This window comes from Elephas maximus, chromosome 22 (assembly GCF_024166365.1).
Source record: "Elephas maximus indicus isolate mEleMax1 chromosome 22, mEleMax1 primary haplotype, whole genome shotgun sequence".
Taxonomy (NCBI): domain Eukaryota; kingdom Metazoa; phylum Chordata; class Mammalia; order Proboscidea; family Elephantidae; genus Elephas; species Elephas maximus.
Window position 1 is genome coordinate 8,463,692 of NC_064840.1, and position 21,806 is coordinate 8,485,497.

Consider the following 21,806-nt stretch of genomic DNA (forward strand, 5'->3'; position numbering starts at 1 on the left):
TTTGGGGGCGGGGGGGTAAACATTATTTTTAGAATTAAACAGACACTGATATATTCTGGAGGAGGGTGTGAGATTCATGTGGATTGTTAAGAGAAAACAAGAAATGTCAAAGAAATCTCATGCTTGTGATGGGCCACTTCGGGCAGGAGCAGCTGCTCTGTGACTTGGTGAGGTGCTGAGAGAGGGGGGTTGAGAAATGCTGTCTTTGTGGCTGAATTAATTCTCTGTCTGATTTGTAAGGAATAGATAAAAACCAAAAGGAAAAACAAGTTGCTGTCCAGTTGTTTCCAACTCGGGGTAACCCCATGTGTGTCAGAGTAGAACTGTGCTCCCTAGGGTTTTCAGTGGCTCATTTTTTGGGAGTAGGTTGCCAGGCCTTTCTTCCAAGGTGCTTCTGTGTAGACTTGAACTTCCAACCTTCTGGTTTGTAGCCAAGCACATTAAAAGGATTAATGATGGCTCCCCTCCGTATTTGCTGATGGAGTGGTGAGTATGGAGCCTGGGTTGTCTTCTTGGTGTCCTGTTTTCAAACAGCGGAGTTTAGATCAGATGAAGAGGGCACTGGGATGGTTTACTGAGGCTCCATCCACCTCAGGCTTATGTCCTAAGCTTTGGAATCAGATAGACCCGGACCAATATCAATTTCTGCTTTTGTGAAATGGAGATTCAGCCCACCCCACAGATAGGATCATTTTAATGCCTAGAGTAAGCGCTCAACAATTGCTAGTAAGAACTGTAAAAGTCACATAAACTTAATAGTAACAGTGGGTGAGTATCTGTTCTGCCCCCAGGTGGGGCAGTAGGAAGCTGAGGCTTAGCCAAGGTCACGGAGCCTGCAGAACTTCTGAGTCTAGAACCAGGTTTTTTCCCCAAGCGTAGCAATAACAACAGTTTAACTAGTCAGATATTGGGTCTCTATGCTGTACTTTCTAGAATCTCTCAGTATATTGCATAAGGAGGGACTACTCTGCCCACTCTCCACTTTTTTTTTAAGATGGGTTGAATCATGTCACAGTTAAAGAGCACAAGCTTTGGAGTTGATGGATGCGGGTTCAGCCTAGTCTCCACTACTTATTAGCTATATAGTCTTGACTGTTCATTTCATCTGCTGAAACGTTGGTTTCCTCACCTGTGCCACAGAGATGGTACTAATGCATCTCACAGTGTAGTCAAGAGGATTAGATGACATTGATTGATTGAATTATTAGACTCTTCAAATTGCCCTACTAGGTATGGTGTAAGGAGCCCTGGTGGTGCAATGGTTAAGTGCTTGGCTGTTTAAGGTTAGCCATTTGAACACAACCAGCTGCTCTATGGGAGAAGGACCTAGCAGTCTGCTCCCATAAAGGTTACAGCCTAGGAAACCGTATGGGGCAGTTCTACACTGTCACATGGGGTCATTATGAGTTGGAATCGACTTGACGGCTGAAGGGGAAACAGGCTTTGCAAGGCCAAATGTGAGCACCCTCATGTGGTCTGCCAATTCACTACAGTTTGCTTTTTATGTAAGCCCCTGGCATGGAGCCACTATTGTCCCCCACCACTATAAAACCTTTGCGCTCCCACTGCAGAATGCGGAGATCTACTTTGGTCCTTCCACCGCCAGGGCTGTCTATAAGTCTTCCTTTGTTGCCACACTGGAGCTGCCCACCTCTCTCTTCAGCCTCAGCACCCTCCTTTTTCAGAGGCTAATTTCTAGTTACTGATCTACGTCTGGACAGTGGCACACAAAACAACAATAAGTAGAGTATAAGAAGTCCTAGTGGTGTAACGGTTAAGACTTGGCTACTAACTGAAAGGTTGTCTTTCTCCATGGGAGAAAGGCCTGACAATCTGCTCCCTTAAAGATTACAGGGTAGGACACTCTATGGGGTAGTTCTACCCTGTCACATGGGGTCATTATGAGAGGAAATGGAAGCGACGGCAATAACAGCAACAACAGGTAGAGTGTTCTAGAAGGAACGCTTCAAGAAGGAACCCTGAGACGGAAAAGGGGACTGTTGCGTGTTTTAGGGACCCTAGGGGACCCTGGCGGTGCAGTTTGTGTTGAGTGTCTGCGTAGGGGCCAGGCATTGACTGTGGAAAGCTCTCCACCTGCCTCTGGCTTAGTCCTAGCCCTGACCCCTTTCAAAGATCTCCCCTCTGCCCTGGCCTAATATGGCTCCTTTGTTTGGCCACAGAACGTCCTGAAGGAGCATGCGGATGATGACCCCAGTCTGGCTATCACTGGGGTCCCTGTTGTCACTTGGCCAAAGAAGACGCCAAAGGTAAGATGCAGACTGCCTAACACAGTGTGGGAATACGTGTTTTTCTCCGCCTTTTGCTCCTCCTGTAGGGTAAACAATGGCCACCTTTTAGGGGAGAGCTCCTTGGGGAAGGCAACCCAGTTAAGATGAATGATTCTGGTGATTGTTCTTTGCAAGTTTTTGTTTTGTAAAGGGGATCGTTTTACCAAGCTATAGAGATTGCAAAGCCCCTGGCGGCACAATGGTTAAGTGTTCAGCTGCTAATGGAAAGGTTGGCAGTTAGAACCCTCCAGCAGCTCCTCGAGAGAAAAGACCTGGCAATCTGCTCCTGTAAAGATTACAGAAAATACTATGGGGCAGTTCCACTCTGTCACATGAGGTTGCTATGAGTTGAAGTCCACTTGGCTCGTCAACATCCAGCAACGTGGAAATTGCAGTCGGTGCCCCCTGGTTGTCACTTGGAAAATTGCGAGGAAGAGGCACCTCGTCTTTTCCTGTCAGGAGGATTTCTCCATCTCTCCTTCCCTTTTTCTATCCCTCCCTGTCTTCTTTCTTCCTTCCGGAATTCCTCGTTTCCTCCAGCTGCTTCATGGGCTGTTTTCTCCCTTTTTTAAAGTAACTTTTTTCCTCTTTGTAAAATCATCGATGTTCATCTTAAAAACATCTAAACAAACAGCAAAGGACAAAGAAACTCGTAAGAAGAATAAATTACCTCACTGAGAACTTACCACATTCTCCCCAGTCCCCGTTGTGTAGTTCTCCACAGCCTTTATCTTGTTAATGCCACAAAAACCCTATGAGGTAGACAATAAAAAAAAAAAAAAAAAAGACAATAGTGGCTCCCATTTTACAGATGAGAAAACTGAGGTTTAACAAAGTGAAGTCACTTATTGTGGTGCTTGGTTAGTAAATGGCAGAGCCAGGCCTAGATGATTGGTCTCTTTGATGGTACGTACCAAACTTGCTTTTCTTTAACAATATTTCATTGTTTTTTCAGTGAAAGATTACATAGTAAATTAGGTTCCCATTTGAAAATTTCCAAACAAATTGTTCAGTGACATTAGTTACATTTTTACAATGTGTCAACATTCTCTTTAATTGTGTTCTGGTTGTTCCATTTTCAGTGCTCTATAGTTTCCCTGTTCCCTTATCTTTTCATCTTTGCTTTAGAGTAACTGCTAACCTTTGGTCTCACAGATGATTTTTTAATCGACCACAGTACTCATGGGCAACATCCTTTATTTTGTGTGCCAATCCGTTATTTTGCTAAAAGGTGACCTTGGGATAGTTTCGACTCAAGGTTTGAAACATATCTCAGGGAGATAGTCTCAAGGAGTCCTCTAGTCTCAACTGGTTCAGTAAGTCTGGACTTTTTGAGAATTTGAGTTCTGTTCTGCGTTTTTCTCTTGATCTGTCAGGGCCTATCTATTGTGGTCCTGATCAGAACGGTCAGTAGTGGTAGCTGGGCACCATTTAGTTCTTCTGGTCTCAGGGTAGGTGAGGCTGTGGCTCATGTAGGCTATTAGCCCTGTAGACTAGTTTCTTCTCTGAGACTTTGGTTGCCTTCAGACCAAACTTTCAAAGCACATTATCGAGATGAAAGCAGTGATGTTGTGGTGATGATCCTTCCAAAGGCAAACCAGTTCCCATCGCATCAATTCTGGCTCATGACAACCGCATGTGTGTCAGAGTAGAACTGTGCTCCCTAGGGTTTTCATTGGCTGGTTTTTTGGAAGTAGATCACCAGGCCTTTCTTCCACGGTGCCTCTGGGTGGACTCGAACCTCCAGCCTTTCAGTTAGCAGCTGAACACCTTAACAGTTTGTGCCATCCAGGGATGCCACAGTGGGATATACAGTTAATGTGCCACAGAACGTCCATTCAGGCAACACCTGACTGCATATACATCAGTGGTCCCATAAGGTTAAAACAGAATTCAGAAATCCCGACTGGAGAATGGGATGTATATCGCAGAACAAGACCAAGCACAACATAAAAGGAATTGATTTCCAGGATTTGATTGTGGATAAACTGTGCCAACTGCACCAGCCTCCCCTGGGCCCCGGGGGTCTCAATGCCCCGAAGTTTCATGGGCCCCACCTTCTAGGCCACCCCGGGCAGTGGGACAGTGGCTTCCAGGGGCCTGATTTGGCACAGTGCTCACACAATGTCCAAATCACATAACATCGTATTTCACAGAAGGTATCATGGACATTAACCGACATGGGACTGTATGAGTCCATCTGTCTAGCCATCGATCTATCTGCGGTCAACTCCACTGCTTTCTTGAACAAGTTACATAAGTTTACTAAACCTTGCTTGCTTCGTTTGTAGAAAGGGCTTACACTAATACCTACTTCGAAGGTTTTTATGAGGATTAAAGGAGGTAATGCATGCAGTCCTTGGGACAAGGGCTGACTGCAGTTAGTGCTCTCTAAATGTTAATTACTATGACTTATGCAGACCTCAGTTGCCTGGGTATTTCCCTAAGTTCTGATATTTTTGCTACTGTAGTAAACACTGAGAGGAACATTCTAGATGTGGATTATCTGATATGGTAGCCACTAGCTGTATGTGGCTATTGAGCATTTAAAATGAGGCTAGTCCACGTTGAGATACGCTGTAAGTACAAAATACATACCAGATTTAAAAGTCTTAAAATGAAAAAAAAAAAAAAAAAAAAGAATGGAACAGACCTCATTAAAATTAACAACAATTTTTCATAGTATTAGTATGACCCAAATATTCCGTAGGATATACTTATACCAAAAAAAAAAAAAAAAAATTGTCGTTCATCTATAATTAAAATTTAATTGAAAACATGACGAACACAATGTCACCGAACTGAACATGTGAAGAGTGTTGAAATGGCAAATGTTTTCTTACACAAAACTTTACCACAATAAAAAACAATTTTTAATTGGGTGCCCTGGATTTTTATTTGCCCAATCTGACAGCCTGATTTGAAATGGTAATATTTTGGATATATCAGGCTAAATAATATAGATTAAAATTAATTTCGTTTGTTTCTTTTACCTCCTTTAATGTAGTTTCAGGAAAATTTTTTAAAAATTACATATGTGGCTGGCGTTATACCTCTATTGGACGGCACTGTTCTAGATTATTTGTTTAGCTTTTATCTGATGATCTAATTAGAATGCATTCATAAGTGTGGAATTGCTGGGGAGAAGGACACCCCTTCATTAATGTTAATGTTAACCTGTTGCTGTCAAGTCGATTCCCTGAAGGAGTCCTGGTGGCACAACGGTTAAGCGCCTGACTGCTAATAAAAGGTTGGTGGTTTGAACCCCCCCAGCTCTTCAGGAGAAAGACATGGTGGCCTGATCCTGTGAAGATAAACCTGTTGCCGTCGAGTCGATTCCAATTCATAGCAACCACATAGGACAGAGTGGCACTGCCCCACAGGGTTTCCAAGGCTAAGCCCTGACAGCACAGTGGTTAAAGCACTTGGCTGTGAACTGAAAGGTTAGCAGTTCGAAACCACCTTTGGTTCCGCGGGAGAAAGATGTGGCAGTCTGTTTCCATAAAAATTTACAACCTTGGAAACCCTATGAGGTCACTCTGAGTCACGATTGACTCGGAAGTAGTGGGTTTGGTTTTTCGGGATTTAATCTTTATGGAAGCAGACTGCCACATCTTTCACCCGAGGAGTAGTTGGTGAGTTCCAACTGCCAGCCTGTCCGTTAACAGCCGAGCACTTAACCACTGTGCCACCAGGGCTCCTTCCCATAAAGATTACAGCCTAGGAAATCCTATGGGGGCAGTTCTGGTCTGTCACATAGGGTTGCCGTGAGTCAAATCGCTAAATTGACTCCATGGCCCATAACAACAACTGGTGACTGTAAGACGAAAAAAAGAGTAGCCTCTCCATATTTTCTGCCTTTGGTTCCCGATCCTAGAAGTGTGTACAGATTTAAAGTTGGCTTTCCCCTGTCTGTACGATAAACACCGGTGCTGTTTACCAGGCCACAAACTGTACTTGCAGACACAGCACCTGAAATAGCCCATCCTGGCCCCACAGCTGCTCTGAACCTGAAGAGTAAAGCCAGGCTTTGCCTCACTGCTGCTTTCCTCCTGGCTGAGGAATTGCTCCAAGGCAGCTACTACGGTTTGCAGAACAAGGGCTTTTTTTTAAAAATCAGCTCTACACTGCCCACTGTAATCTCAGAATGAATGGCGGGGGTGGGGGCACCCAAATGAGCCTCTCCAGGAAGGTAGTGCCAGGCAGACAGATGTGCCCTGTTGTCTGTGCCTGAGACCCTCGGTCCCCCAAGGCATTTATAAAAACCCAAGCCTGTAACCATTGAGTCAATTCTGACTCCTAGTGACCCTGTAAGACAGAGTAGAACTGCCCCATAGGGTTTCCAAGGCTGTAATCTTTACAGGAGGAGATCACCAGGTCTTTTCTTTTGAGGAGCGGCTGGTAGGCTCAAACCCCTGACCCTTCAGTTAACAGCTGAGCATTTAATTACTGTACCACCAGGGCTCATTTTGAGGGGTGTATAGGCACTTTAAAAATAATTAACCTCCCCTCTCCCTGTTTTTCTCCAAAGACCTGGGAACAGGAAGATGGCTTCTGTGGGGAGTAGACTTCATCTAAGGTTCCTGTAGAGGGGAGCTTCTAAGTGCTGGTCTCTACCTGAGAGCACCCTGGTGGGGTATCAACACACGGGTGGTGTGGGAGAAATCCGAGCCTTAGGCTGATTGGAAAAGGGTGAAGAAAGAACAGTCTACATTTAAGACTTGTTATTTTGTGCTGTTGAGTTGATTGTAATTCATGGCAACCCCATGTGACAGAGTAGAACTGCCCCACAGGATTTCCTAGGCTGTAATCTTTAAGGGAGGAGCCCTGGTGGTGCAGTAGTTAAGTGCTTGGCTGCTAACAGAAAGGTCGGCGGTTCAAACTCACCAGCCACTCCTTGGGAGAAAGATGTGGGAGTCTGGTTCTGTAAAGATTTACAGCCTTGGGAACTCTATGGGGCGGTTGTAATCTGCCCTATAGCGTTGCCAGGAGTCATAATTGAGTCAATGGCAATGGGTTAATGTTTACAGGAGCATGTTGCCAGGTCTTTTTCCCTTGGAGCCACTGGGTGGGTTCGAACCACCAACCTTTCGGTTAGCAACCAAGCATTTAACCACTGTGCCTCTGGGGCTCCTGGGTGCTAATCTGTTTTTTTTTTGATCAACAGCTCACGATAAAACATGTAATTTACGTACCATATGATTCCCCTCTTCAAAATATACAATGCAGTGGTTCTTAGTATATTCCCAGAGTTGCAGCTCTCACCACAATCTAATTTTTAGGACATTTTCCTACTGCCTAAAAGAAACCTATATCCATTAGTAGCTACTCCCCATTCCCCGCCTTCTGGCTGTGGTAACCACTAATCTTCTTTCTGTCTCTATGGACGGACCTGTTCTGGGCATTTCATATAAATGGAATCATATGCTATATAGCCTTTTGTGCCTGGCTTCTTTTCCTCAGCATATTTTCAAGGTTCCTTCATGTTGTAGCCTGTATCAATACTTCATTCCTTTGTAGGGCTGAATAATATTCCACTGTATGGAGAGACCACATATTATTTATTCATTCATCAGTCGATAGGCATTTGGATTTTTCCACTTTCTGGTTATTTTGAACAACACTGCCGTGAATATTTGTGTAGAAGTTTCCGTGTGGACATCTGTTTTCATTTTTCTTGGGTTTATACCTAGGAGCAGAATTGTTGGGTCGTAGGGTACCTCCATGTTTAACTTCTTGAGGAGATGACAGACTGTTTTCCAGACTACCACCAGCAGCTTAAGGGTTCCAGTTTCTCCACACCCTCGCTGGCGCTTATTATTTTCCGAGTTTTTGACTACAGTCGTTGTGGTGGTTGAGATTATGTGTCAACTTGGCTGGGCCTTGCTTCTCAGTGTTTTGGCAGTCATATAATATTGTGATCATTTCCCTGTTGAGATTTGATATGTGATCACCCCCCATGATGGGATCAGCCAATCAGTGGACAGGAGTTTCCTTGGGCATGTGACCTGCATCTGAATATAAGCAGACATTCTGGCAAGGCTCGGGGCTTTTGCTTGTTCTGGATCCTGCAGCTGGCTCCTGTTCATCTGACCTCTAGTTCTTGGGACTTGAGCTAGCAGCTTACCTGTGGTCTTGCCTGCCGATCTTGGGATTCATTGATCTTTCACAGCCTGTGAGCAAGAGCCCTGCTTTCTGACCTGCTGATCTTGGGTTCGCCAGCCCCTGTAGCTACCTGAGTCAGGAGAAACCTCTATTCTGATCCACAGACTTGGGACGTTCCAGCCTCTACAACAGTGTGAGCCATTTCCTTGATATAAATCTGTCTCTCTATATATTTGTACACTAATGGTTTTGCTTCTCTACAGAACCTGGTCTAAGTCAGTCGTTCTGTTGCAGTCTTAGTTTGTTTTCTAAAATTTATTTAAAGTTATATATTATTTCAGAACTACGAAAACATGTAAAGAATAACAGTAATGAATACCATAGGCCCCCTAACCAGCTCTAGAAAAAAATTACTATATTCCTAGCAGTGGGTCCGTAGGGTTTTTTTTCCTAATGGCTGATTTTTTCAGAACTAGATCACCAGGCCCTTCTTCTGAGGCACCTCTGGGTTAACAGCCAAACACATTAACCATTTGCACCACCCAGGGATCTCCCAAGTGAGAAAAGAGCTTTCTAAGTCCAACGGGACGAGGGCGAGGAGGGGAGGCACCTACATTGTGAGTGCAGGGAGCCCTGAGGAATCTTCCATTTAGTGTTCTTTCAACAGTTGGCTGGGAGTAGGAGACAAAAGTTAAAGGAGGAGAGATTCGGTCACCAAGGAGAGGACTCAGGCGCATTTGGGGAGCAGCGGAAAGGGAAAAGAGACTGAAACTCACAGGATATGACTTCATCTCTCAGATGCTCTGGGGCGATCTTGCTATTGAGTTCATTCATTCAGCAGTATTTCCTGGGTGCTTGCTATCTGGGGCAATGTTGCATGACAGACACAGAAAACGAATGAGGAGAAAGGTTATTAAGACAAGCCCCTGTCTTCTAGAGGGTGTTTCGTTTAATTTTTTTATTTTAGTAATTAATTTGTTGTTGTTGCTGAAAATAGGCCTGTTGCCATTGAGTCAATTCTGACTTGTAGCCACCCTATAGAACAGAGTGGGACCGCCCCCTAGGGCTTCCAAGCTTATGAATCTTTACGGAAGCAGACTGCCACATCTTCTCCCGAGGAGCAACTCGTGGGTTTGAACAGCTGACCTTTCGGTTAGCAGCCAAATGCTTAACCATGGCGCCACCGGGGCTCTTTTCCCTAAAGATTACAGCCAAGAAAACCCTTTGGAGCAGTTCTACTCTGGAATACCTGGGGTCACCGTAAGTTAGAATCAACTCAGTGGCAACGGATTTGGTTTTTGAGATTGCGGGGGCAGGGGAAGAGAGGCTTTTAAAAATCCCAATGTCGAGGCCAACCCCAAAGCAGCCAAGATCAAGGCTCCTGTGCTGAAAATACACACAGCAAAAATACACCAGCTCAGCAGTCTCTGCACATTGCAGTTCAGTGACATTGATTACGTTCTTCAAATTATACAGCCATCCTCAACCTCCGTTTCCGAGTTGTCCTCCACCATTGACATACACTCACTGCCCCCTAAGAAATAGCACAGGTGTGTTTATGTCGCTTCCACCCGTGATTCTCGTCTGGCCTCGTTGTGAAGCTGACCCAGTAGCTACTGAAGAGCGCTGTCCCGGTGTCCCCCTTTCCGGACACTTGTTCATGCACACTTCAGACTCTCAGTACCTACACTCCAGAAAAAATTACCAATAATTGAAATTCAAGTGGCAGCCTGGTTTGGCCACTAGAGATAATGGATTGGAAGCAGGAGGCATCAGGAGGCTTTCTTTGCAGAGACAGCTGTGGCCTGGTCTCCTCTCCCTCCTCAGCTTCCTTCTTAGGGAATTCACTGGCAAGCCAGGGCATAGAAGTCTCTGGCTGGTGAGCAGAAGGTTAACTCACTAATGACGCTGAGGTCAGAGGCTGGGCCTCAGATAAGCTCAGTTCCCTCAACTCGGCTCTGAAGTCACAGTGCAGCCCCCCAAATCTCGCCACCTGGTCGTAAAAGGAAACGGTCAGAGGGTGGCTGGTTCCAAACCAGCCCATCAGCATGGAGGAAGAAGCCGGTCAGGTGCATGGTGACAGATGGTGGTGATTCAGGAGCACCTTTGATTTGGAGGAGCGCACATCAGTTGTGACCTTAGAGTACCTAATCAGTTCCAGAAAAGGGCTTTGTTCTCCTGAGGAGAGGCGGGGGATCAAAGCATTGCCTGCGAATCATCGTTTAGCATTAATTAAGTAATCCGACCCAGACCCCAGCCTGCTCCCAGCTCGCCTCCTGACAGCCTCAGTGGGCACCCTTGATCTTTCAACCCAGCCCCCACTGAATGGGGAGGAAGCCAGCCGACCGCAAACCTGGGAACCCAAGGACCTGGCGGCCCCGGCAGTCAGTCGTTTACTTACTTCTTCCTTTCCTGTTAACTTTTTAACCCCACCGGCCAGGAAATGCTTAAACATAGCACCAGGGCTCCCCTCCCCCTCGCCACGCTTCACTGGGTTTCTCATTGCTTGGTGGAAGAAGCACCCTGGCCTGGGAACAGGCGCCTGACTATTGACTAGCTGTGTGACCCCAGATGTATAGGCATGCCTCTCTGGGCTCCCAGTTTCCCCAACTGCAGCGGAGAATATAATATCCACTTCCTAGCCTTATTGTAGAGCCTTGGTGGCGCAGTGGTTAAGTGATATGGCTGCTAAACAAAAGGTCAGCAGTTCAAATCCACCAGCCGCTCCTTGGAAATCCTATTGGGCAGTTTTACTTTACTCTGTCCTCTGGGGTCGCCTTGTACCACTCGTCTGTCAGTGTGTCATACCCTGGTGTGTCATGTGTTACTATGATGGTGGAAGCTATGCCACCGGTATATTGAATACCAGTAGGATCACCCCTGGTAGACAGTTTCAGTGGAGGTTCCAGACTGTGACAGATTAAGGAAGAAGAAAGGCCTGGTGCTGTACCTTTGAAAATTAGCCAGTGAAAGTCTTACAGATCACAGCAGAGTGCTGTCTGATACAGTGCCGGAAGATGAGCCCCTAGGGTGGAACCAAAAAACCAAACCCACTGCCGTCTAGTTGATTCCAACTCATAGTGACACTATAAGACAGAGTAGAACTGCCCCAAAGGTTTCCAAAGCTGTAAATCTCTACAGAAGCAGACTGGCACACCTTTCTCCCGAGGAGCGGCTGGTGGGTTCAAATCGCCGAACTTTTGGTTAGCAACCAAGTGTTTTAACCACTGCACAACCAGGGCTCCTCCTAGGTTGGCATGCACTCCAAATACATACTAGCTGCGACAGTGGACTCAAGCATATCAGTGCTTGTGAAGATGGTGTGGGACTGAGCAATGTTTTGTTCTGTCGTACATGGGTTCCTGGTGAGTCGGGGATGACTCAGTGGCAGCTAACGACAACGAAATACACATATCCACACATACTCCCCTCTTTTTTTTTTTTTTGAGGTAAAGTTAATCATTAATCATGAACAATTCAGTGGCATTTAGTACATTCACAATGTTGTGAACTGTCACCTCTATCTCATTCCAAAATATTTGCCCACCCCCCAGGAAACCACATACGCAGGTAGGTACCCATTAGCAGCCACTCCTGTCTCCCCCAGGCCCCAGCCCCAGACAACCACTCATTGCCTCCAGCCTCTGTGGATTTGCCTAGCCTGGATATTTCAGATAAATGCAATCTAGTAGCACCTGGCTTGTTTTGCCTGACGTATGTCACTTAGGATAATGTTTTAAGGTTTAGCCATGTCGAATCATGGAATCAAAGCTTCATGTCTTTTTATGGCTGAAAAATACTCCATTTTATGTCTGTACCACATTCTGTTTATCTGTTCATCTGTTGATGGACACTTGGTTGTTTCCACCTGTTACCTATTGTCATAGTGCTGCAATGAATGATGAATATATTTCTACTCATATTTCACCTCACTACTATCATCCTTGGTAAAGTAGAGGGTCAGCGAAGGACATGGATTGACACAGTGGCTGCAACGATGGGCTCAAGCATAGCAACGATTGTGAGGATGGCGCAGGACCTGGCAGTGTTTCTTTCCGTGGTACATAGGGTCGCCGTGAGTCAGAACCGACTCGATGGCACCTGGCAACAATAATGCTCTGCTTTATTTAAACTCCCACTTTGAGTACATAACCTTTGGTTTCTGTCTTCTCTCTCTCTCCCTTATTAATATTTTATGGTGTTTTTGGTGAAAGTTGACACAGCAAATTAGGCTCCCGTTTAACGATTTTTATACAAATTGTTCCATGACATTGGTTACATTTTTTACTATGTGTCAGCATTCTCATTTCCATTCTCTTTGGTCTGTTTCTGTTGATCTAGCTTCCCTCCCTCTCCTTACCATCTCATCTTTGTTTTAGGGTAAATGTTACCATTTGGTCTCATATAGTTGATTATTTAAAGGAGCTCATTTATTTTATAAGCCAATCTATTATTTGGATGAAAGGTGACCATTGGGAGTGGCTTCAGTTCCATGTTCAAGGGGTATTTTAGGGCAATAGTCTTTGGGGTCCTGCTAGTCTCTCTGAGTCCAGTAAATCCGGCCTTTTTTTGGAATTTGAATTTTGTTCTACATTTTTCTCCCTTTCTATCAGTGACCTTCTATTGTATCCCTGGTCAGAACAGTGGGTATGGTAGCTGGGTACTTCTGGCCTCAGGCTCGATGAGGTTGTGGTTCTTGTGGGCTGTTAGTCCTGTGGCATAGTTTCTTCTCTGAGTCTTTGGTTTCTTTCATTCTCTTTTGTTGCAGACGAGTAGAGACCATTAGTTGTATCTGAGATGGCTGCTTGCAAGCTTCCAAGACATCAGATGCTACTTACCAAACAATATAGAATATTATCTTTATGAACTGTATTATGCCAGTTGACTGAGTTGTTCCGTGACACTTGGGTCCCAAGCCTTCAAACTCGCAAGAGGTGTTTAGGTATATCTAGGAAGTATCCGTAACTGTGCCTTCTATGTGCTATAATATGTATGTGAATGTATATGCAGCGTACACAAAGATGTATATACATATGCCTACAGATATACCTATACGTACACGCTCACGTATGCCTTCCTACATACTTTTTTTTTTTTGGTTGTTATCACTGTTTCTGTCTTCTCTTTGAGTCTAAGTTCACATAATTTTAGATCCTGTATCTCCAAGGTTTTCGTTTGGAGGATGCGGGGATAGACAAGTGTTTGGTGGGTTGTCTAGTTGACAAGATGACAGAGGGGGATATTTGGCTTTTTTAAGAAAAGTAGTTTAAAATCACAGCAGTCTCTATTGTAGGCTGGAATTAATGATGGCATTTTATGTATTTAAAAACTAAACCCATTGCTGTCCAGTCAGTTCCAGCTCGTGGTGACCCCATGTGTTATAGAGCAGAGCTGTGCTCCATAGGGTTTTCTTGGCTGTAAATTTTATGGAAGGAGATCGCCAGGCCTTTCTTCCACAGCACCACTGGGTGGGTTCAAACTGTCAACCTGGTCCGTCAAACACAGTCACTCTTTGAACCAGAGTTGCACCCAGGTAACCCTAGAGTCCTGAGTTGCTATTTGACTTAATGCAAAAATTTATCTTATTTACATTTTATCAGAAAAATAGCTCTCCAAAAGATCTTCTGTTTTTGCCATTAAGGGAGGAGGGGAACCTATTGAAGAACAAAGAGACAAATGATAAAATAATAGTAAAATAACTGAAGAATTTGTTTTCTGTTGCTCGTTAAACATAAATTATGACTTGCAATAGGCAGCGACCTTTTGCTTGGCAGCTCTGTCATTTCTGTCCCCGCCTTGTTGCTGTTCTTGTTAGGTGATGTTGAGTCGATTCCACTCATTAGCAACCCCACGTAACAGAGTAGAACTGTCCCTTAGGATTTTCTTGGCTGTAATCTTTCTTTTTAAATTACAATATTGTATTGAGTTTTTGGTGAAAGTTTATACAGCAAATTAGGTTCCCATTTAACAATCTCTATTTTTATACAGTTTGTCCACTGACATTGGTTACGCTTTTCACAGTGTGTCAACCTGCTCATTGTTTCTGTTCTGGTTTTTCCTCTTGGCTGTTATCTTTATGGAAGGAGATTGCCAGGCCTTTCTTTTGAGGTGCCACTGAGTCAAACCTTTGGTGGGTTTAAAGCACCAATCTTTCAGTTAGCGGCTGAGCGCTCAGCCATTCTGCCACCAGGTTTTCAAAAGGGTGTCCATGGGTCCAGGAAAGTACCAGCCAGTCACTGGTCTGGACACAAAGAGAATCTGTCTTTTTCCCTATCCAGATCCTCTGGAGAAAAAAATGCTGCCAAATTTCAGTTAAGCTCCTTAGGACATGGGCACAACGGTAGAACCACATGCCGGAGAGACCTTCCCCTTAGGGAAGCCCAGGGTGCTGGAAGCACTTGCTGAGCCTGTCTTTGTCCCTTCCCTTTCCCTGAAGTGGGGACGGAGAGGGCGGCAGTTAAGAGTGGACGTCCATGCCCCTTCCTCCTCCCCTCACCTTACTGCATTACCCCACCCTGCCCTGGGAGGTGGCTCCATAACCCACTGCCGTGGAGTTGATTCCCACTCATTGGGGACCCTGTAGGACAGAGTAGAACTGCCCCGTAGAGTTTCCAAGGAGCGCCTGGTAGATTCAAACTACCGATCTTTTGGATAGCAGCCGTAGCTCTTAAATACTACGCCACTGGGGTTTCCAGGGAGGTGGCTCAGTCCTGGTAAAATCCCTTGGCAGCCAGGGGTCCATTGCTGAGGCCTCATGATATGATAGGCAAACTGGAAAATTAAATGACATCCAGGGAGAAAGCAGGGGATTGAATGACCAAGGAGGCCTTGGCATCCTCTCTTCCTGCTTATTTTGTCACCACTTGGTGGAGCTTCTCTATCCTCCTGACTGTCCTGGTGGAATCAGCTTTGGGAAACTCTTTCTAAGAAAGAAGGTCTTGGCTAAGTGGAGCAGGGAGTGTGCTCAGTCTTTGTTATTGTTGGCTGCCGTGTGGCTGGCCCCTGACTCATGGCGACCCCACGTACAACGGGACAAAACACTGCCTGGTCCTGCGCCATCCTTTTGATGGGTTGTGCACCAGACGTTGTGCTTCACAGGGTTTCATTGGCTGATTTTCAGAAGCAGATCACCAGGCCTTTCTTCCTAGTCTGTCTTAGTCTGGAAGCTCCACTGAAGCCTGTTCAGCATCAGAGCAATGTGCAAGCCTCCACTGACAGATGGGTGGGGCTGCACAGGAGGTCCATTGGCAGGCAGTTGAACCCAGATCTCTCGCATGGAGGGCAAGAATTTTACCACTGAACTACCACGGCCCCTGTTCAGTCCTTAAGGTCACTGAAAGATGTGTCAGAGAGAGAGAAGGGACCAGTCTAGGGCAATGTGCAGTGTAAATGCTAAGTTTTAAGGTGGCAGTTCTTCCGGGTAAGAGATGTGATTTGTATTGTACATACAATCCAGCACACTATTAATATAAAATAAATGTTGGATAATTGTTTGCAGAAGTTAACTGAACGAAACGTGATTGAGGGAAATAGAGGAGTAAGAAGCTCTTTGCAGGTGTTAGAAGAGGAATTTTTATGGCTGGTAGGAGCCTTCTGAGGGTTTAGAGAAAACTCACTGTGTCTTAAACCCTAGTTTACTAGTTCCGTGGTGCCCCTGCCAAATAGGCATATCAAAACCATACCTATCCACCTTGGAATTGGATTTGAACCAAGAATGCAGAGTTTATAAGATCTACCAAAGAACAGTTAATTTTTTTCCTATATAACCCTGGGTTTTTCACTTGAATTATTACAGTGGTCTTGCCTCTGGCATAAGGCTTGAGAGTGGTGTGGTTATGAGCCTGGTCACAGGGCTCCAACTTCCTCGGGGTTCAAATCCTGGTTTCTTCACTGTTCACAGCAGTGTGCCTCAGTTTCTCCATGTGTAAAATGGGATCAGCAGTAGCACCTACCTCGGGGCTTTTGAGAATGAGATGTGTGCAGCACACTTGGTGTGTGGCCTTTGAATGTGCTTGGTAAATATTACCGGTCGCCTTGGAGTTGATTCTGACTCATGGCCACTGCATGTGTGCAGAGTAGAACTGCTCCATAGGGTTTTCATGGCCATGACCTTTCAGGAGGAAATTGCCAGGCCTTTCTTCCAAGGTGCCACTGGATGGGTTCGAACTGGTGAGCTTTCAGTTCGTAGCTGAGCTCTTAACCATTTGTGACACTCTGGGACTCCTTAATATATTTTAACTGTTGTTATTGTGTGGGCCCCTGGAGGGGATGGTACGATGTTATATAAGGGACCCTCACTCAGTATGAGAGCTGCTTTCTAATGGTCTTAGGCCTCCATTTCCTCACCCTTGAAGGGGGGAGGGGGCTCTGAAATGACTATAACGGAAGGAAGGAGTTGGTGGCTAACATGAAGTTTGTGTTAGCTGCAGCTTCTGTGTATCCACGCCTCCCCTTTCTCTTGTTTGAGCTTCGATAATTGAGACCTAGCTGTCTTAACTTCCTTAAACACACAAAGGTGAGCTTTCCAGAGCCCTCAAAAGAAATCCCCTCAAAGACAGTTCTAAATACACTTGGTTTCCTAATAGGTGATGGGGAGAGACATTCCAGAAACAGCCCTGCTTCCAGACTTTCCTCTTGATATATATCATGTGGTTTGGGTGCCTCCTTACCCTCCTGTTTTGACCAGTCATTATGACCACTGAAGTGAAAGCATGATTAGCATCTTATCAACCTCTTCCCCTTTTTTAGAAGCCTTCCTCCTGGGTCAGATAAAGATTTCAGTCCAGATAAGGTAGCTTTTAAGAAGCTGAGACCTTTGGGGGTGGAGCGAAGTAGGGGGTTGTCCTTTTGTTTGCTTCTTGTTGGTAACCTTGAGCAGATTGTGAAAAATTAAGAGGGGTAGAAGGAAACACAGAACAGCTATGTTTTAGTAAGGAGCCAGTTGGTTGGGATTTTTTTCCTGTAGTGTCAGTGGGTATATCAATTTCACACAGGCTTTGAGGTCCACTCAGTAAAACTGACATGCTGCTCCATCAGTCCTGCTGACTCCCAGCTAGCTGCCTCCATACACATGCTGCTTTCCTTGAATGCCAAAGCCATGAACAGCTTCAGGTCCCTTTTGTTCTCACCTGGGGATTTTGGTGCAGGTGGCCTGGGCAAGGATAACAGGCTCAGTGGCTGTTGCAGAGTTGGTTGCCCGCTTTCACAGCTAATGGGGCTTATTCTTGGAAAGCCTTTGATCTCTTACAGGTTACCTGGCCCTCTGTTGGGTTTTACAGATGAAGAAACTGAGCTCCGTGGCATGTACATGCACACATATGTAGTGTGACCTTGGACATTCCTAGTTAGATGATTCGTGTGCCACCTGGCCAGCCAAGTCCTCCTGTTCCTTAGCTTGTGTTGAACGATGGTTTCGATGCATATATCAGCACTGGTCAGTGAGTGCCTCCTTCAGGGTGAGGGGCTGCACCTAGAAATGCCCGACTTTCTTTTTTAATTAATCTTAATTTTGAATTTTTAATAATTATGTCCTGCAGGGGTGGCTGCTTTGGAGTAAGCACGAGGAACCTTACCACGCTAAGAAATTAGAAATCCACACCTTCTGGGTAAACCCAGGGGCTGCCAGTTGCCTGGGAGAACTGGGTTCTGCCAGTGGCGCCCCCCACCCCTTGCAAAATTGACTCCTGGGTACTGTCCAGGAGGTTGGGGGGCCCACCCAGGGCATTCTGTCTGGCAGTCCTCAAGTCAGGCAGCTCCAGCAGAACTCCCGTCTGCACCGTCCCGCGTTGGATGCGGACTCCCTCTCTACCTGAAAGGGCAATCAGGAAGGCAGCGTCCCGAGGAGGGAACAACTTAACCGCCGGCGCCTGGGGAACCTGGGCCCTCTGACCTGCAAGCCCCAGGTGGGGGCTCCCGGGTACGCGGGCCTCGGTCCTGGTCCCGGAGCCTGTGCCATCCCGGAGCCCTGAGCCTGGCCTCGCGTGCAGCGCCGCCCGTGGCCCGTGCGCCCCGGGGCTCCCGCGAGGCGCCCCGCAGGACCACACAAAAGACCCCACCCCAGCCCCGGGCGTGCATTTCCTGTCGCCGCGGCGGCGGCGTGCAGCCACCCATGTGCATCCCGCGGCGCGGGCAGGGCGGGGCGCGGGCACGCCCCCACGCAGCCCAGTCCCGCGCGCCGGCCGCCGGGGCCGCCCCGAGGGCCCGCCCCCGTGTCACCGTAAGCCGCGCTCCCTTTGTGTGCGGCCCGGGCGCCGCGGCCGCGCCATTGGCCCGCCGGTCGGGGGCCAGCCCCTTCCTGGCCGCCTTATGCATATGCATGAGCGCGGCCGCCCCGCCCCTCGCGCCCCGCCCCGCCCCGCCCCGCCCCCTCCAGCGCGGGCGTGCGAGGCGCGCGGCGCTCCCTCCTCGCGGCGGCGGGGCCGAGCGAGCCCGAGCCAGGGCGCCGAGCCTGCTCCGGGCGGGCGGCGGCGGCGGCGGCGGCGCTCAGCCATGTCAGCGCGCCCGAGCCGGGGCCCACCATGAGCCATGGCCATGTCCGTGAGCGCTGAAGACGACGACTATGAATCGGAGCCGGACCAGGTCGGCGGCCGGGTGGGGCTGAGGGAGGACCGCCGCCGCCTGCCCGCCCGCCTGACGCGCCGAGGCGGCCGCGACGCCGCGCTGAGGAGAAAGTTTTGCAGCCGCCGGCGGCGGGGCCGCCAGGGCCGGGCCGGGGCGGCCGTGAGGCGCGCAGAGGCGGCGGCCGCCCGGCGCCGGGGACCCGCTGCGGCCCGGGGAGGGGGCGTGTGCGGGAAGCCGTGGCCGGGCGCCGCGAGGACAATGTGGCCGCCGGGCGCCGGGCAGGGCCTCGCCGTCGGGCGGGCCTGCCGGCCGGGGCACTGCCGCGGGCGAGTGGCGGCGCCGGGCGCGCCTCGCCTCCTCGCGCCCTAGCCCGGGGCCCGCGCGTGCCGCCGCCGCCGCCGCCTTTCCGTCGCTGGTTGCCCCGAGACCCTCGGCCTCCGGGCGGGTGACGCCGCGCGCGGCCCGGGTGGGCGGCAGGCCCGTGGGCCCGACGGCCGGGCTTTTGTCTGCGCGCTGCCCGCGCGCCGTGGGCCGAGGGGCAGGAAGGGCGCGAGCCGGCGGGCGGCCGGGCGGCCGGGAAGGCGGAACCGAGCGAGTCCGCGCGGCGGCGTGGGCAGCCGCGACCCCGGGTGGCAGCGTTCGGCCTCGGCCGGATTGAGAAGGAAAAGCACCCTCTCTTGGGACGGGAGGGAGGAGAAATGCGCGTGTAAAACAAAGCCCTGGGTGTGTTCGCGGCGTGAATGGGCTCCGGAAAGGTTCGTGTCCAGGAAGCGTGGCAGCAAAGTTTAGGTTTTAGGAAGTAACCTGCCAAATAATATTCGAAGTCGGGTGCCGCCTGGGTAGCCGTGTAGAAGGCGATGAGGATTGGATGGGGCGAGTTATGATGTGGGCATTGAATAGGATGCTTATTTATAGTCCCAGGGAATTTCCTTAGTGGAATCAAGATGTTTTGGAATGTTCAGGCCGAAATGTAGGAACGTTTGGCCTCACATTAGGCGTCACTGAGGAAGTACTACAAATGGCGGAGCTTAAATCCAATCACACATGTCATTTTATTAAGCGATTTTGTTTCAAAAACAAAGTTAAATTTTGGTGTTTTTTTTTTTTTTTTCCTTTTTCCTCTCAGTTTTGTTGGATTATTTCAGACAAATGTACCTCATGAGGTGTTCCTGAATCTCACTGCTCTTTTGGAGTTGGATTAACCCAGCGACAGTGCAGGTGGTTTTGACGTGGAACCTCTGTGTGGAACAGTAGCACAGTGTGTCACCGGCTCTCCAATTCTTGCTGCTTATTCACACCACAGCTTCCCTGTGAAAACCTTCAGATCGGTAGGGATCTACCTAATCCCTGCCAACAGTACCATTCCTGTGGCATCTTGTGGTTCATAGGACGTTTGTATTCAGTGTTACTGGGGCCTTGGCGTTTCAGGATTGAGGTTCCTGTTACCTGGAGTGCATTTGTGTTAACTTGTCACACCCTATGTCCTGTGGTGGATAAGATCTTTGACACTGCATGAGGCAACATTTTGTGTGTCTTTGGGCCTAGAAACATTTTTAGGTCCTGCCACTCCTGGGAGAGATTTCCATCCAGAGAGGACCTGTAAACCCTGTAGCCAGAAGTTCTTGCAGCTGTGATGCTCACTCTAAGTTGATTGTTTTCCACTTAGGTGCATTGAGGGAGACGTGTAAGTCAGGGCAGCAGGGCAGCAAGCTTTTCCCTTAGTCCCAGAGAGAAGGTGGTTGTCACATAAGTACCCTGCCCATTGCCTCACTTCACCCTTTGCTCAACAGTGTTCTCAGCCCTGGGGTTTTTTGGGCCTAAGAGTAGATTTTGACAATCTCAAAGCCATTTGCATTTTCTAAATGAAAGCTAGAGTCTCCACCTTGCAGGTGGTAGACCTCACTCTTCAAAAGTAAGTGTCCTTGAAGGAGGGCTCAGGAGGTCTGAATGACTCCCTACTACCACACCCACCCTGTCAGAATGGATTTGGCTCAGAGGAGGGGTAGAAGTCCTGGAGGCACACTCACCCACGTGCTAGATGAAGGACCCAACTGGAGGCTCTGTTGGGAAGTTACAGTTGCTTAGTCTGTCCCTGCAGTGGGGCCTAGTCCTCCCCACCCGCCCCCCCAGCAGAATTTTACCTGCCCTGCCTCAGAAGTCTGTACTTCTCCCATCCTACCTTCAAATGGGGTCCAGGCGTGTGTTGCATCAGGCTTCCTTAGACCTGGGGTTCCCCTGTACTCGAGCCCCACATGCCGCTGCCAGTGGGGTTGGAGCGAGCCTCCTTGGCAGGGGCCGCTTGCATGTTCTCTGGCCAGTGTGCATCTTTGGCTGGGCCAGTTCCTGAGGACTTCGTTTGCTTCTCCAGTCAAAAAGTGCCGGAAAATTCTTCAGCTCTGCTCCCACTTTGGGTAGGTGCTTTTAAAGAAGGGCCGTTAGTGAGAAGAGTTCTTGTCTCAGTGGGGTTTTTCTAACCCACTGAAGTGAAAATAGCTTTATTGCCTTACCGCCTTATTTTTTTAACTGGAGAAACGATTACTGCTTGTTGTTGAAAATGTCGTTAATAATTATAAAATCACCGAGAAGAAAACCGCTTAGAAATTATGCAGCCATGACCACAGTGTTACCCATTATGGGTTTTTAAATAGTGTTTAAGACAGGAGTCCCTTGAACCTTCCTGAAATCGCGTACTCATGTTTTATGACCTGATGCCCGTGTGCATTTTTCTGAGGAAAAGGTCCTTGGTTTTCTTCAGACTCTCCAGAGGTCCTCCTATCTCCTGGGCTTTTTGGTAGCTCCTGTGTTTTTTATTCTCTTGCTCCTTATCCTCAGTATATAAACAAACTAAAGCCC

General features: G+C 48.0%; 1 protein-coding gene across 19 annotated transcripts in view; it reads left to right on the forward strand.

Annotated features, from left to right (window-relative positions):
* Window positions 1-21,806, forward strand: part of KDM2B (lysine demethylase 2B) — a 154,767-nt gene that overhangs the window by 103,043 nt on the left and 29,918 nt on the right. For all 19 annotated transcript variants that reach the window (XM_049865302.1, XM_049865294.1, XM_049865295.1 and 16 more), the window contains one exon: window positions 2,181-2,267. In XM_049865302.1, coding sequence (XP_049721259.1) covers window positions 2,181-2,267 — 87 coding nt within the window. The remainder of the gene's footprint in view (window positions 1-2,180; window positions 2,268-21,806) is intronic.